Genomic DNA, 14,806 nt, shown 5'->3' with positions numbered 1-14,806 from the left:
CTCAATCTTGTACCTGCCAGATATTGTTAGACTACAGCTCCCCTCATGGCTGTGGTTGATGGGAACTGCAGTCCAACAATATCTGGAAGTCACCAAGTTGAAGGGGGCTGGCATAGTTCTCTTGCATCCAAGGTTGGGAAACTACCAGTTTGGCAAAGGTAAGCTCAGCTCCTCCACTGCTGGAAAGAGAAGCCCATCGTTTGGGCACGGCCAGAGTCTTGTGGTCCAGCCAGCTAAGAACATAAGATAAGCCCTGCTGGATCAGACTGATCTAGTTCTGCATGCAAGTGTCTGACACTCACTTAAATCCCAAATGTTCAGAAATCTGCTTTATGGTAGCCAGTGTAAGAATTCTCAACATCTCCCCACAAGCTGGAAAGCAGCATGAAGGTGGCAACATTACCCTTCCTCAACAGAATATATGTCAGGATTTCAGGGTAACTCCTTCCCACCCATAACCCCCAATTTTGCCATTTTACCAGAGATTGGCTCCTTGCAGAATGTCAAGGATGGCACTTTCCCCTATAATGTTAATTAAGAAGCTAAATTTTGACAGGAAGTTTCGTGTGTGTGTGTGTTTTTAGCATCCATAATTACAGATGCTTGAGGCAGGTATAAACACCATGCCAATGCAGGAACAAAAAGAGAATTTCATCTAAGTATAAACTGGGAGCTTTCATCACAAGAAGGCATTAAAAGAATTTTATCAAACCATTGCATCTTAATTGAAATGATCATTTATTCATATGAATAATGCAACTGAATAATGAGGGATGGATCTGAACGTTTCTTAAAAATCTGCCTGAGGCAAAACTTTCTTATCTCCCCACACATCATGAATAGCAGAGCTGTTGGGATGGATTAGCCAGCAAGCTAAATATGCTATAAAAGCAGCTCCCCAAACAATATGGGCTCTTTCCTTATTGCCAGAAATTGATAGGTTAGTAGGGAGAAATTACATTTTAGGTCATAGGTAGGGACTGGTGAATCTGTCAATTTCAGTCCCTCTCCATATCACATTTTTCCACTTTCAAGTTCAGTTCGCCTCATTAGTTTGTGAATTTTGTTTTTAAAAGCCTAATGAAATGAAAACTCTCTGTGTTTACATACATGTGTGTGTGTTTGAATCTTGATTCTGTCTTCCGTGTTACTGTCTCTTCCAACTTTCTGTCATCTGCAAGTTTGATGAACATCCCTTGTACTGATATGTAATTGATATGTTTTTGTATTTTATATTTCTGTATATATTTAAAAACATTTCCGTGTAAAATACTCATGGGTTCTGTATATTAAGAAGAATACAAATTATATACAATATAATGGGGAAAATCTGCAGGACTGTACATACATTGGTGAAAATAACACCCAAAGGACATTATATTGGAAGAAATTGTTTGCAAAAAAAGTGCATTTGGGGCACGTTGCATGCAAAAATGTGTATGTTAAGAGAAATGCACATTCTGAAGAGGCTTAAAAAATAAAATAAAAAGCAAACCAAACATCTCAGAGTCATGGGTTCAAGGTTTATAAAATGATTGTTGTCAGAATGGAAGTTTGGCCAAGAACGGATTAATAAAGCCAGTGGGTACTGCTAGTGACTGCCTTAATAGTTCCAGCAGAATTGCCTAGAACCTTCATTTTTGTTAGGGAGGTTCATCTCCGTAACTGATATCCTGGATGGTTGGAGCGTTCAGAATGGACCGCAGGGTGAGCTTGCAAGTGCTGCCCCTGTTCTTGTTCCTTCCTTTGAAAATGGTGAGGTTCCTAACCATCTGGGCATGTCCCACATATATTAGAACCCTGGTTCTGTAACATGCAGGGAGCCGCTAAGTGTCAAAGTTGGTCCCCGCTTTTCAAGCTCATTCTCTGTGAGTTGGAAGATGACTGGAACATCAGTTGGAGGAGAAAGGGAAAAGCTGTTGCACTCAATGATTCCTGCACTGTAGGAGGTTGACTAGAAGATCTTTGTGGTCCCTTCCAACTCTATGATTCTATGATCTGGAAATGTGATGAACTAGCATAAAATTTGAAAATGAGTAGGTGAGGGAAGCCAAAACTGACTGATTTGCCCATCCCAGACCAAGCTGAAACCCTAAGGCCAGACTGACTTCCTTCAGAAATCCATCTTTCTAGGCTGGCCTGAAAAGGCTTCAGCATGAAGAGTTCCTACAGGGCTTCACTCACCCTTGCTCCCTCTGTTTGAATCCAGTCCCAGTGGGCAGGAGAACAATAGTCTCCTCTTTTCCTCCTATTTTTAACCGTCAGAATAAGCCACTCTAATCCCCTTTTCTCCAGCCAAATATATACTCAATGGCAGCAGTCCTTTCAAATTTACCAGCGATAATTTATCAAGATGTTTACAAACCTGATTTAGTATCCACTCAACATAGCAGGGGAAAGCTTTCACTGCTGGGCTTTTATCAGCTAGTGGGTTTTTCTCCGACCCCTCCTTGGCTCCAGCTCAGAGCTCAAGCGGATCTGAGTGCACTGCTTGTTTGTGACCAACATTTCATCTCTTTCTCCTTAAGGCATTTGCAGCTAATGCACTAGTCAAAGCAGACATCTCATTTTTATCCATCACAGGGCAGTGATTGATACGTGCCATTTTTTCAAGAGATGTGCTGTAGTTAATTCCCCTTCTGCATTCATGCCCTCCAAGGCCTTGGATTTCTCTGATTTCTTGCAATTTATTTATATTGGCCTTGTTGTGTGTAGAATAGGGCTGCGCTGAGACCTGATCTCACCACCATATTTTTTTTTTGCTTCCTGCTCCCTCGCCGCTTCCACATGGAGTGTGAAAACTTCTGGGAGATGGGAAACTAAGGGGCGGTTGTGTAAATGCTTCTGTTTACCTTATGGACGCAACAAGGCAGCCAAGGGTGTTCCTTTAAAATAGGGTTGAAACATTCCATTTGCACTTGCAAGAGGCTCATTGAAGACAGATTTCTAGGCAAGCATGATAGTAACTTTGCAAGGGAAGAGGATAGGGAGACAGCCAGAACAATTTGCCCATGGCCCGTGACCTCATTTGCCACATCCCCAAAGGCGGATTTAGGGGAGCGTGATCAGTTCAGTTGCACCAGGTGCAGTGCACTGAAATCTGAGACATCAAGTCTGCCATTGGCTCCTGGCATCCCCATCAGGTCCATTGAGCACAACTTGCCACTCACTGTGGTGTGTGCATTTTTAATTTGCATTTATTATTTGTTCTAGGACAGTGGTTCTCAAACTTTTCTGACCACAGTCCCTTGGTTCCATAAAGTCATCCCCAGTGCTTCTACCTAACCCTATAAAAAGCAACATTCAGAATAGTGGGTTTGCACGATCCACCAAGGAAGAGAAAAACACAATAAGATTCAAAGCAGTCTCCGTTAATTGCACCTTTAGTCAAAATCCAACAAAAACTATTTAGTTTAATTAATTCAACAAAACTTAGGAACGTGATCCAGTGATACCAACTTCTCAAGGCCTGATAGTTGCTTACATCTCCAATGCCCACTGCCTCTTAGCACCTGCCCAGGGCAATCCCAACCCAGGGAGTGGCTGTTCTAGGGTAAGATAAAGGTAAAGGGACCCCTGACAGTTAAGTCCAGTCGCATACGCTCATTTGCTTTACAGGCTGAGGGAGCTGGCGTTTGACAGTTTTTCCAGGTCATGTGGCCAGCTCACCCCGTCGCAGGGATTCGAACCGCCAACCTTCTGATTGGCAAGCCCAAGAGGCTCAGTGGTTTAGACCACAGCACCACACGTGTTCAGGGTAAGATATAACACTAAGCAAAACACACAGGGTTCAACAGATGCTCTCCTGCATTTGGCATTTGGCACTTCTAATTGGTCATTATCCAGGAAACTTAAACTCCTAAATTGGGAGTTGGGGAATCTGCAGCCTAGGTCATGCCCCTTCGCCAGCCATGCCTCATACTCTCCGCAAATGCTTTTGCCTGGCTGGTACGTGCCCCTGAAATATGATAACGTTCTTTGCCTGCCTGTGGGGTGGATGGAGAGACATGCATGCAGGCCTGCATGTAGAGTGTGAGTAGAAATCATAGACTGTTACCTGGCTGGAATGTACCCTTCTCTACAATGGTAAGAGTAGCATCTGTTTTGCCACCCATTTATACCCCAGGCCCCTCCCACCACTGAGATGTGGGTGATGGGGAAAAGGTAACCCACCTCCTTCCTTCCCCCACAATTAACCTTTTAGTCATTACAATTTTGTCCACATTCTTAAATGCCCTCATCTGCCATCTCTCTCTGTCGTAACTAGCATAAGGTAATGGTAAAGGGACCCCTGACCATTAGGTCCAGTCATGGCCGACTCGGGTTGAGGCGCTCATTTCGCTTTACTGGCCGAGGGAGCCAGCGTACAGGTTCCGGGTCATGTGCCAGCATGACTAAGCTGCTTCTGGCGAACCAGAGCAGTGCACAGAAATGCCGTTTACCTTCCCGCTGGAGCGGTACCTATTCATCTACTTGCACTTCGAAGTGCTTTCGAACTGCTAGGTTGGCAGGAGCAGGGACCGAGCAACGGGAGCTCACCCCGTCGCGGGGATTTGAACTGCCGACCTTCTGATCCTAGGCTCTGTGGTTTAACCCACAGCAACAACCCGCATCATAACTAACATAGGTGGGGGCATTTTGCCAGGATCATGTTCACTTCTGATTTGTTCAGTGGCAATCATTGTGACAAATGGTATAGACACACAGGTTTATCACAGTCCTGTGACATATGGTATAAACGCACAGATTTTTCACAAGGCACCATTTAAAGTTTTGGAGTTGAAGGAAGAGAGGAGAGAAGTTGAAACAGTTGCTAGAGAGAGGGAGAAAAAGCTGCAATTTAGCTGTTTTTTTTTGGTGGAGGCGGGCAAAAGGTAGGCTGGGGTCTACTGGTAGATCACTGAATAATTTGCAGTAGATCAGCAAGGATTCTGTCTCCCACCTGCTTGACACTTCAAACAGGGTTGAGTTTCCTCTTTTCTAAATTAGGCTGCTGAGATGAAGAAAGCTTGAAGTGAAAACCAGGAGCGGATTTTTGTGTGACAGGACTGGGAGCTCAGTGTTGGTACTGAAAGCAAACTGAGCAGAGAGAATGCTCCCCTCCCACCACAGGCTACAATTGGAGGATCTCAGGGTTCTGTTAAAAGAAACCTGCAAGCCTGAAGTCTACCCACCTTTGTATTATGTCATTCTCTTCCCCTGCAGCCCCAGACAGCCATTTACACAACAGCAAACCCATCAGCACTTTGCGTTGTGAACTAAGGCCACACCCACGCAATACAGTTAAAGCAGTATCATACCATTTCAACAGTAGTGGAGAATCCTTTGGATTGCAGGGTGTTTTTGTGTGTGTGCTGACCTCACAGAGCTACAGTTCCCAGGATTCTCCATGACTGTTGAAGGCGGTAGAATGAGGGAGTCCCAGCACATCAGTAAGCACAATGGATAAGAAACAGCAAGCCAATCTGCATTCCAAAATCACAAACCAAATTAAGCAACTCTGACCCCCCACTCCAATTAGTAACAGACTTTAAATTTGCAGAAGGGAAACAATTTGAACATAAAACATTTCTTTTTCTTTAAAATAAAGGGTCTTCATCCTTATTTCATAGAGAACGAAACAAATTAGCTAATAAGAGCTGAAGTACCCATGCAACTTTACAAATTTAGAGAATCTCATCGTAATAATAATAATAATATCAATGAAATGAGAAAATTCAATTAAATCTTTTCAACTTACGTAGGGAATAGTGTCTAAAGTATCTGTGTTGACGATGATTGGGGCAGGGCTGGCCTGTGTGAGAAGAAGGAGAAGAAATTAAATTAATTATACTTAATAATTCAAGGCAAAACGTGTTTCAAAAGAGTTTTAAATGTGGCCTGGATCACAGTCAGCAAGGGGGGAAAAGCAAAGCATAACAAATCAATAACATTTTCATTTCATACATGCGCAGAGTTCAAAATACCCTGACATTTTAGTTCCTGAAATATAATTAAACAACAGGCAAAAGTTTTCACTGTTTTGTTTTTATGCTGGTTTTAATATATGCATTATTTATCGCTGTAAATCACTTTGGGTTATTGCTGCAACAAAAAGCAATCGATAAGTTTGATGGTGGTGGTGATGATAATGTCCAATGTGGCCCCAAGTAACGTGCTCCATCAGCGCAAGGACTTCCACTTGCACAACATAACTTTCCCTCTCCCTCTTCCCTTTGCCCAACCCTGAGATCTGTTCTGGGTTTGCCTCAAAACTCTAGAGCAGATTTGGGGGATTAGGTGTGGGGTACACATGGGAAGAAAGGGGGCAGTTCAACTGCACAAACAGAAATCCTTGCATTGACAGAATGCCTTAGTTGGAGACGACCCAATGAAGCTACACATCACCCAAATTGCATGCTGTCTCATTTAGATCAACCTTAGGAAATCTGCTAGGTCCAGTTTCCAGCGCTCGCTTATCTGCAGCCTTCCTTTTTCATTCTATTTATTTACATCTTCCGCTCTGCTGCCCTCCTTTTCGCTCTCATTTCCTTCTGCCCCTGGTCCTCCCCCGTGCTATAAGCATTTGTTTTCATTTTATTTTAACCCAACATCTTGCACACCACCCCCATAACCTGACTAAAGACCCCCTTTCCTCCAGGCAGATCTTTTCCCTCTCTCCGATTTAATACGAAGCAAATGCTTCCAGCTGGGATGTTTTACTACCCTGCAGATAGGACAGCTGACAGTTGCGGTGACAGATTGGAATCCTGATAAGATAGATGGAGCCCTACCGCTGGGACAAAACTAGTGCAGGCAGTCTTTTAAAAAGTGGGAGACAAATAGTTTTTGGCTTGCTTTCTGCAAAAGGGGGGGAGGGCTGGTGGGGGTGGGGGATGAAAACTATAGCGAATATTGCAAATGCAAGCAAACAACCTGACCACCGCTATTCATCTATGTCAGCTCTGAATGGCAGATGCAAATATAAACAGCAACTTTTCATATATAAATATATTTTTTAAAAGGTCTGTACAATAACTCTCTCTCTCTCTCTCTCTCTCTCTCTCTCTCTCTCTGTGTGTGTGTGTGTGTGTGTGAACCCTTCTCACATGCATTCTAAAAAGAAAAAGGGGAGAAAACCCCCCATTGATTTATAGCTGCATGCAATGTACCATTCACAATAGGTGCAAAGTACGTGTGTTTTGTCCTCTGATGCCAGTTCCCTATGTACAAAACGTATCTTAGCCCTCTGGACAAGCATCAGATATATCAGCTTCTACAATAGGGGCATGAATGACCACAGGCAGACAGTTTTGGACCCATCATAGATGACATAAAAACAAAGAGCATGTATATGTTCTTTTTGTTAATATACCAGAGGGGTGGCGGCGAGAAGCAAATAGTCCCCTTTGGCTGCCATGAATAACAGTTCAAAATGCCTGTGTTGCATTTAGGAACAACACAGAGGTTGCCTTATGCCAGAATCAGTCTGCTTCTCTATCTAGCCCAATTTTGTAAGAACACGAGAGGAGCTTTGCTGGACCAGGCCAGGTCTACCTGGTCCAGGTTCCTGTCACCACAGTGGCCAACCAGCTGCTTGTGGGAAGCCTACAAGCAAGACCCGAGCAGAAGAGCACTCTGTTTCACCCTCTATTGATCCCTGTGCCACCACTTTATTTCTCGCTGCCACCACCCAGGCCCTACCTGGTACAATACTGAGTCCAGTCAGGGTTAAATTGGAACATAAACGTCTGTTTATTTACTGCAGTTTAACAAGCGTGTGGTTTCATAAATGGTATTGGTCAATTACAATCATAGGGTGCCTATCCAGACCTATAACTTCCGCTACCTGCTCTCCCTCACTAAACCACCTCTCAGATATTTACTTGTCTTCCTAGCTCCTGACTCAGCTTATTTCGATACACTAACTCAACCTACCCACAGACTCTATCCCAATTCACTCCCACTCCAACCAACCACCCAACTCCCAACGAACTCCTCCTTTCGCCCCTCCCAGAGCTGGTTTTATAGTCCCTCTGACTCCACCCCTGGGTTTTGATTAGGTAACTTGTTTAACTATTTCATCTCCAGCACTCTCATATGTTAACATCACAGTGGCCCCCAGCGACTGATTTTCAGAAGCATACAGCCTCTGACCATTGGACAGAGCATCTTTGGTCCCCATCTGCTGTTGCCCAATAGCAGCCTTCACATCAGGCTGCAGTAGAGGAGGGAAGAGATGAGAGGCAAGGTCACTTCATTGGCACAATTAAGCGGCCAGCACCTTTGGGCACCTTCCCCCCCCCCTTGAACCTTCCCACCCCATCTTGTCATTAGAATGACTTGTAACTGAGACCCACTACCTGAGTTTTCTTATTTCTTTCTCCTCTCCAATCCATTTTCTTCTTATGCTACATTTTTTCTTAGATTGGAGCCTGAAGGCAGGGGCTATCTTTTTTAAAAGTGCTTTGTCAACTTTTCTGGGAGCCTCCCTTGGCCAAAGAGCAGGATACATATTCTTTAAATAAAAATCTGCAGAGTCACAGGCCAAGATCCTTCCACCGCCTGAGACCTGAAGCTTTTTGGTAGGGTTGAACAACTTGGGAGTTGCTGCAACATTAAACTGCAGATAACAGACTTGGATAACAGCCAAGACTGGACTGGAGTCAGGGGAAGGTGCGCTGGTAAAAAGACAGTTGGAAAAATACATATACAGAAATAAAGCTGTATTCAACGGACAAAAGGATATATGAGGTCTGACATGATTGAGAATCGTACAACCAGGGACGGAGAATTTCAAAGCGTCAAAATTGAGATATGGAAATAACGAGGAGGTCCAGATTATGGGGCTCCCCGAAAAATCAACAATTATAATTTGGATTATAATTTGGTCTTTTTTATTTTAGTTTTTCATTATAATTGGATTATGATTTTTTACAGTGGTACCTCTGGATGCAAATGGGATCTGTTCCAGAGCCTCGTTTGCATCCTGAAGCGAACACAACCCGCGTCCGCATGTCTGCGCATGCGCAGGTCATGATTCACCAATTACACGCATGCGCATGACGTCATTTTGAGTGTCTGTTCATGCACGAGTGGCGAAACCCAGAAACAACATGCTCCATTACTTCTGGGTCACTGCGGATCGCAACCCAAAAATATTCATCCCGAAGCTACTTCAACCTGAGGTATGACTGTATTGGAAAATTAATAACAATGATTTTTTTAAAAAATGAACATGGGACCTTCTGCACTGAAAGATGGTCTTTCTCTCTCCCACCTTAGCTCCAATACACTTTTCTCTGGCACCAAAGCATGTGGCAATAACCGGTGGCCGGTGCCAATTGGGACCGATAAGATAGAAGGTATGGAAGGTATGGAGCTCAACACTAGGTGGAGCCAGAGGCCAATGGCAGGAAGGTCCAAGTCATTCTAGTCTTGTCTTCATCCTTCTGCCTGCTGAGTTCTACATGGGCAACACTGACACTAAAGGAGAGGAAGTACAGGCAGGCAAAGGCACTAGCTGAGGGTAGACTGGAATTGATGGGGCAGTTCCATACTAGTCTTCGTGAACTAAGCTGTACTGGGTGGGGTTCAGCTCTCCTCACACATGAGCCCCTTTGGATAAAAAAAGGAAAACACTTACGTTTCATGGATGGAAAAGGCAGGTGAAAAACAAATGTGTTTGCCCCCATTATGTCTAATTTGGCACTAACTTACAGCAGCTAAGCCCAATTACTGAAAGAATGTCACAAACTCTGTTTGAATCAAAGATTATCACAACGTAGCCCAGGCAAAGCCTTCAAGGGAAATATTATTGTTTCAGTCCCTTTGGAATAGGCAACTTGTGGCTTCCCTGCTTTTTAACTTTCATTCTGCATGTTTACATTATCTCTGCCCCCTTGCATTTTTAAAGAACAAATCAATGAATTGCATATTACCCAGCAATAATGGAACGAGGGAACAGTTGCACACACACAAAAAGACTGTAATTATCAAGCAGATTTGTCCCTTTCCTGACATTTCTTGATGGCAGCTTGAAATTAGCAGTGATTCATATACATGATAGAGAAGCAAGCTTGAATCTGATCCACCAAAGGACGGCATAAATGTCAAACGAGAGCCACTGCAGATTGTGAACAAATGTGTCATGTACCTAGAATTTCAATTTGCAAAACATAATCTATTTTATTGAGTTTTTAGTGCTCATCCCTGCTGTATGGAGACACTTTGCATTAAGTGAGTCTGCACAGAAACTGAGCCAACATTCAATATAGCTGGGATATTACGAGAAAAGAAATTAACATTAAATCGGTGAGTATCATAATGGCTTGCATAACATGCTCATGTTTAGAATACTGTCTGCGAGAGGTCCCTATGTCCCTTCACCTGTTGTTGAGCTCCAAGTCCCATCAGTCCCAGCCAGCAGAGCCATTGGTCAGGGATGAGGGGAGTTGTGATCTAACAACATCTAGAGTTATAGTAAAAGGTCCTTATAGTTAAAGCTATGGTTTTCCCAGTAGTGATGTATGGAAGTGATAGCTGGACCATAAAGAAGGCTGCAAGAAGATCAAACCTATCCATTCTGAAGGAAATCAGCCCTGAGGAGGACAGATCCTGGAAGGACAGATCCTGAAACTGAAGCTCCGATACTTTGGCCACCTCATGAGAAGAGAAGACTCCCTGGAAAAGACCCTGATGTTGGGAAAGATGGAGGGCACAAGGAGAAGGGGACGACAGAGGACGAGATGGTTGGACAGTGTTCTCGAAGCTACCAGCATGAGTTTGACCAAACTGCAGGAGGCAGTGGAAGACAGGAGTGCCTGGCGTGCTCTGGTCCATGGGGTCACAAAGAGTCGGACACGACTAAACGACTAAACAACAACAACAACATCTAGAGGGCCACAGCATAGGTTCCTTGCTTCTGCTGTATGTAGTAGAAACGGCTCGAACCAACTATGGCTCTGCTACTGAAATTTGACTTAGTATGGTATAATGGTTAGAGGAGGCTTTCTCAACCTCGGCCCTCCAGATGTTTTGAGACTACAATTTCCAGCATCCCTGACCACTGGTTCCGCTAGCTGGGGATCATGGGAGTTGTAGGCCAAAAACATCTGGAGGGCCGAGGTTCAGGAAGCCTGGGTTAGAGTGTCAGGCCAGGAACTTGAGAGACCAGGGTTCAAATCCCCACTTGGCCAGGAAGCTCACTTGGGTGACCTTGGGCCCGTCCCTGCCTCTCAACCTAACCTCTATCACAGGGGTGTTGTGAGGATTAAATGAGAAGGGAGAGAACTATGGATGCTACCTTGAGTTCCCTGGAGAAAAACGTGGGATAAAAATGCAATACAGTAGTACCTCGGGTTACATACGCTTCAGGTTACAGACTCCGCTAACCCAGAAATAGTACCTCAGGTTAAGAGCTTTGCTTCAGGATGAGAACAGAAATCGTGCTCCGGCAGCACAGCAGCAGCGGGAAGCCCCCTTAGCTAAAGTGGTGCTTCAGGTTAAGAACAGTTTCAGGTTAAGAATGGACCTCCGGAACGAATTAAGTACGAGGTACCACTGTACATAAACAGCTCGGCAGACCTGAGCTTTCTCACACTGTCAGAACGTATGTGTTCTGCACATCACATCTCCTGCTCAAGGTAGAGTCATGCATGTAGCCCACGCACCTCATGTGACCATGCGAAACTGCAAACATGTGAGAGAAGAGTTTGCATGCACATGAATGAGCATCACTCCTGCAGCATGCAACATACAGACCCTGCACAACTGGGTAAAGTACAAACTGCCCCATAGTTACCCGTGCTGAGGACCAAACCACCAAGGAAGCTTGGTGGTGTAACGCATCGTGGCATTTCGTTCTAGAAATCACACACAACATTGTATTCTGCAAGCAATGGAAAACAAGTACTTGCTTCCTCCCCGCCTCCCACAAGAAGCCTACACAAAATCTAGGTTTACTGCATATTTTTGACCCTAAAATGTGCTTCTTGAGAAATTGGCTTCGTTCCCAAAAATGAAAGCTCACTGGAGGTTGATCCTACATTGTCCCACAATGTGTCCATTTGAAAACAGGCTCAAGCAGTTGAGGCAATTCACACCTGCCCAATGACATTGTGGGTGGGTGTATGCCAAGAGAACTCTCCCCAGGGTGAAAAAGGCACTGATAATCTAATCAAGCAGTGGGTTTTCCAATCCATATCAAGTCACCACATCTCCCCTTGTGGACAGAAGGATCTAGAATCAATCTAGATTGAAAGGAACCTATTGAGGATGAGCACAGACTATTTCACAGTGAGAAAAACTACATTTTGTGTGTGTGCTACAAATGGGTTAGTGTGTACACAAAGAATTCCCGTATTCAGGAAATAATTATTTCCAACCCAAATAATTAAAAATTGATTTTTCATTTGTTTGCAAGTGCTTTTTTAAAAAGACGTTCAGTCTGATGTAGCAAATATTTCAGCCTAGCTGTCTAAAATTATCAGGAACGTTATCGCTTCTGACATAAATCCATTATTGAAGTGATCAATTTGTAATGTTCTTGCACTCTGTTCAACATTTTGTTTTACTCTTCAGACCTTTCATGATTTGTTATGGCAATAAAATGATGCGTTATTTAGAACAATCGAGCTGATGAATGCACAGCAACGGAAGAATACTTAAATCATGTTAAACCCTCAATCCCTAACATGCTCTGAGCGTTTTCTAACAACAGCCACCGCCACCGAGGAATCGCAGCAATTTACTTCTCAACATTTTAAAGCCAAGTGTTTGAAAATGGTTATAAATATTGTGACATTCCTGATTAGAAGCAAAGAAAAAATATTTTGGCACACAACATCCCTCCTATGCAGAAAGCTCATGACACTGAGTGAACAGCAGGAGATATCTGTACCAGTGACCAGTTTCACCACCTCCATTCCATGGCAAGTCCTCATCTGGTCATATGGGGATGTGGTTATGGGGTGCATACCAGGCATTTGAAAGATGTGCACTGGGTGAAAGGCAAACTGGATAATTTTATTTGCAGCACAGAGCTATGGGGCCCTACCTGTCAGTGCAAAACCTGTCAGTTTCATTTTCTCATTCTTTACTCCGCATTTCTGCAGCAAATCGCAATTTTCAAACAAACAAATCTTCATGAACATGCCTCTGCGTTGTAGTATAAATTTCTCCTAATAGTCACAATGTTTCCTGATATACAAACATTCTTGCAACCAATTTCCCCAACACGATGCATTTTTGTACGCAGTTTTCACGAATATACGCATTTTAATGCACACTCTAGCATAATGCACAGACAATTGAATCTCAGGTTTTGGAAAGCTGTGGATTTTGACGGATTGCTGTGTTTCGCATTATGTATTGTTTCAAGAAATGTGAATTAGCTGGGTTTGCATTAAAATGCAAAGAAAACAGAACCCCCCCCCCCCTCATCTCTAGTAGTGAAGACGTTTTTGTGGTCTTCAGAGTGCCTCTACAGAGGCAGGCAGAAAAAAGGAAGCAGTTCTGTCATCACACACACACACACCGCCTGGGAAAAATTCACCAAAACAAAGTCTCTGGGAGAGAAGGCAAACCTTTCACCTCAATTCCCTCTCCCTTGATGGAAAAGAACTGTAGCTCCATGCAGTGGCGTAGCGTGGGTTGTCAGCACCCGGGGCAAGGCAAGTAATTTGCGCCCCCTAACCCGTAGATTTGCGCCCCCTAACCCGTGGATTTGCGCCCCCTAACCCGTGGATTTGCACCCCCTAACCCTAACCCCCAGATGTTGCGCCCGGTGCTGCCGGCCCCCCCTGCACCCTCCACGCTACGCCACTGCGCTCCATGGAAGATCATCCACCTTCCATGAAGAAGGTTCTTGGTTCAATCCCCAACATCTTCAGGTAGGGCTTGCCTGACACCCTGGAGGGCTGCTGCCAGTCAGAATAGACAATACTTGGCTAGATGGACCAATGGTCTGACTCAGTATAAGGCAGCTTCCTATATTCCTGTGTGATTCCCCGGGGCTGAGGAGAGTCACTGGGCTGGACTTGTCACCTGCATATTTTCCATCTTCTCTTGTGACATGCCCTGTTCCTTTCTCTTTCAGTCTCACCTTATTGTCCCTCTTTGCCCTTTCTCCAGCTGCTTCTCTCTGCCTCCCTCTCCTGCTTCCAAGAGGATGCTGGGTTTTATTCTTGGAGCTGGAGACTCCTACCCTCCTTGACCAGAGGGCTGGACGGGTCTTTATTCCCTGCTGTCATTCAGCAGCTCTGCCTTTTCACCATCTACAGTCATTTCTGGATTGACATACCGTATTTTTTGCCCCATAGGACGCACCGGCCCATAGGACACACCTAGATTTTTTTGGGGGGGGAATAAAGGGGGGAAATTATTTTTCCCCCCCAGGCGCTGGGCTGGGGCGGGGCCAGCCTTCTAACCAAGTTGGAGGACAGCGGGAAAGGCGCACTGCACCTCTCCCGCTGTCCCCCGAGTTTGCGGGGCTGGCGACAGGGAGGAACAGGCTTCTCCCCCCCCCCGCCAGCCTTCTAACCAAGTCGGGGGACAGCGGGAAAGGCGCACTGCACCTCTCCCGCTGTCCCCCGAGTTTGCGGGGCTGGCGACAGGGAGGAACAGGCTTCTCCCCCCCCCCCGCCAGCCTTCTAACCAAGTCGGGGGACAGCGGGAAGGCTTGTGGGGCTGCTGACAGCGGGAAAGGTTTGTGGGGCTGCTGGTGGGGCTCTCCTGAAGCCTGCATTTGCCCCATAGGATGCACACACATTTCCCCTTCATTTTTAGAGGGGGAAAAGTGCGTCCTATATGGCAAAAAATACGGTAG

At 44.9% G+C, this 14,806-nt stretch overlaps 1 protein-coding gene across 1 annotated transcript in view; it reads right to left on the bottom strand.

Moving 5' to 3' along the window:
* Window positions 1-14,806, bottom strand: part of DLG2 (discs large MAGUK scaffold protein 2) — an 852,330-nt gene that overhangs the window by 256,140 nt on the left and 581,384 nt on the right. The window contains exon 9 of the mRNA XM_081909134.1: window positions 5,741-5,794. Within this exon, the coding sequence (XP_081765260.1) occupies window positions 5,741-5,794 (54 nt within the window). The remainder of the gene's footprint in view (window positions 1-5,740; window positions 5,795-14,806) is intronic.

Source organism: Podarcis melisellensis (assembly GCF_964234715.1).
Source record: "Podarcis melisellensis genome assembly, chromosome: 4".
NCBI lineage: Eukaryota > Metazoa > Chordata > Lepidosauria > Squamata > Lacertidae > Podarcis > Podarcis melisellensis.
This window is presented reverse-complemented; position numbering and strand designations above follow the sequence as displayed.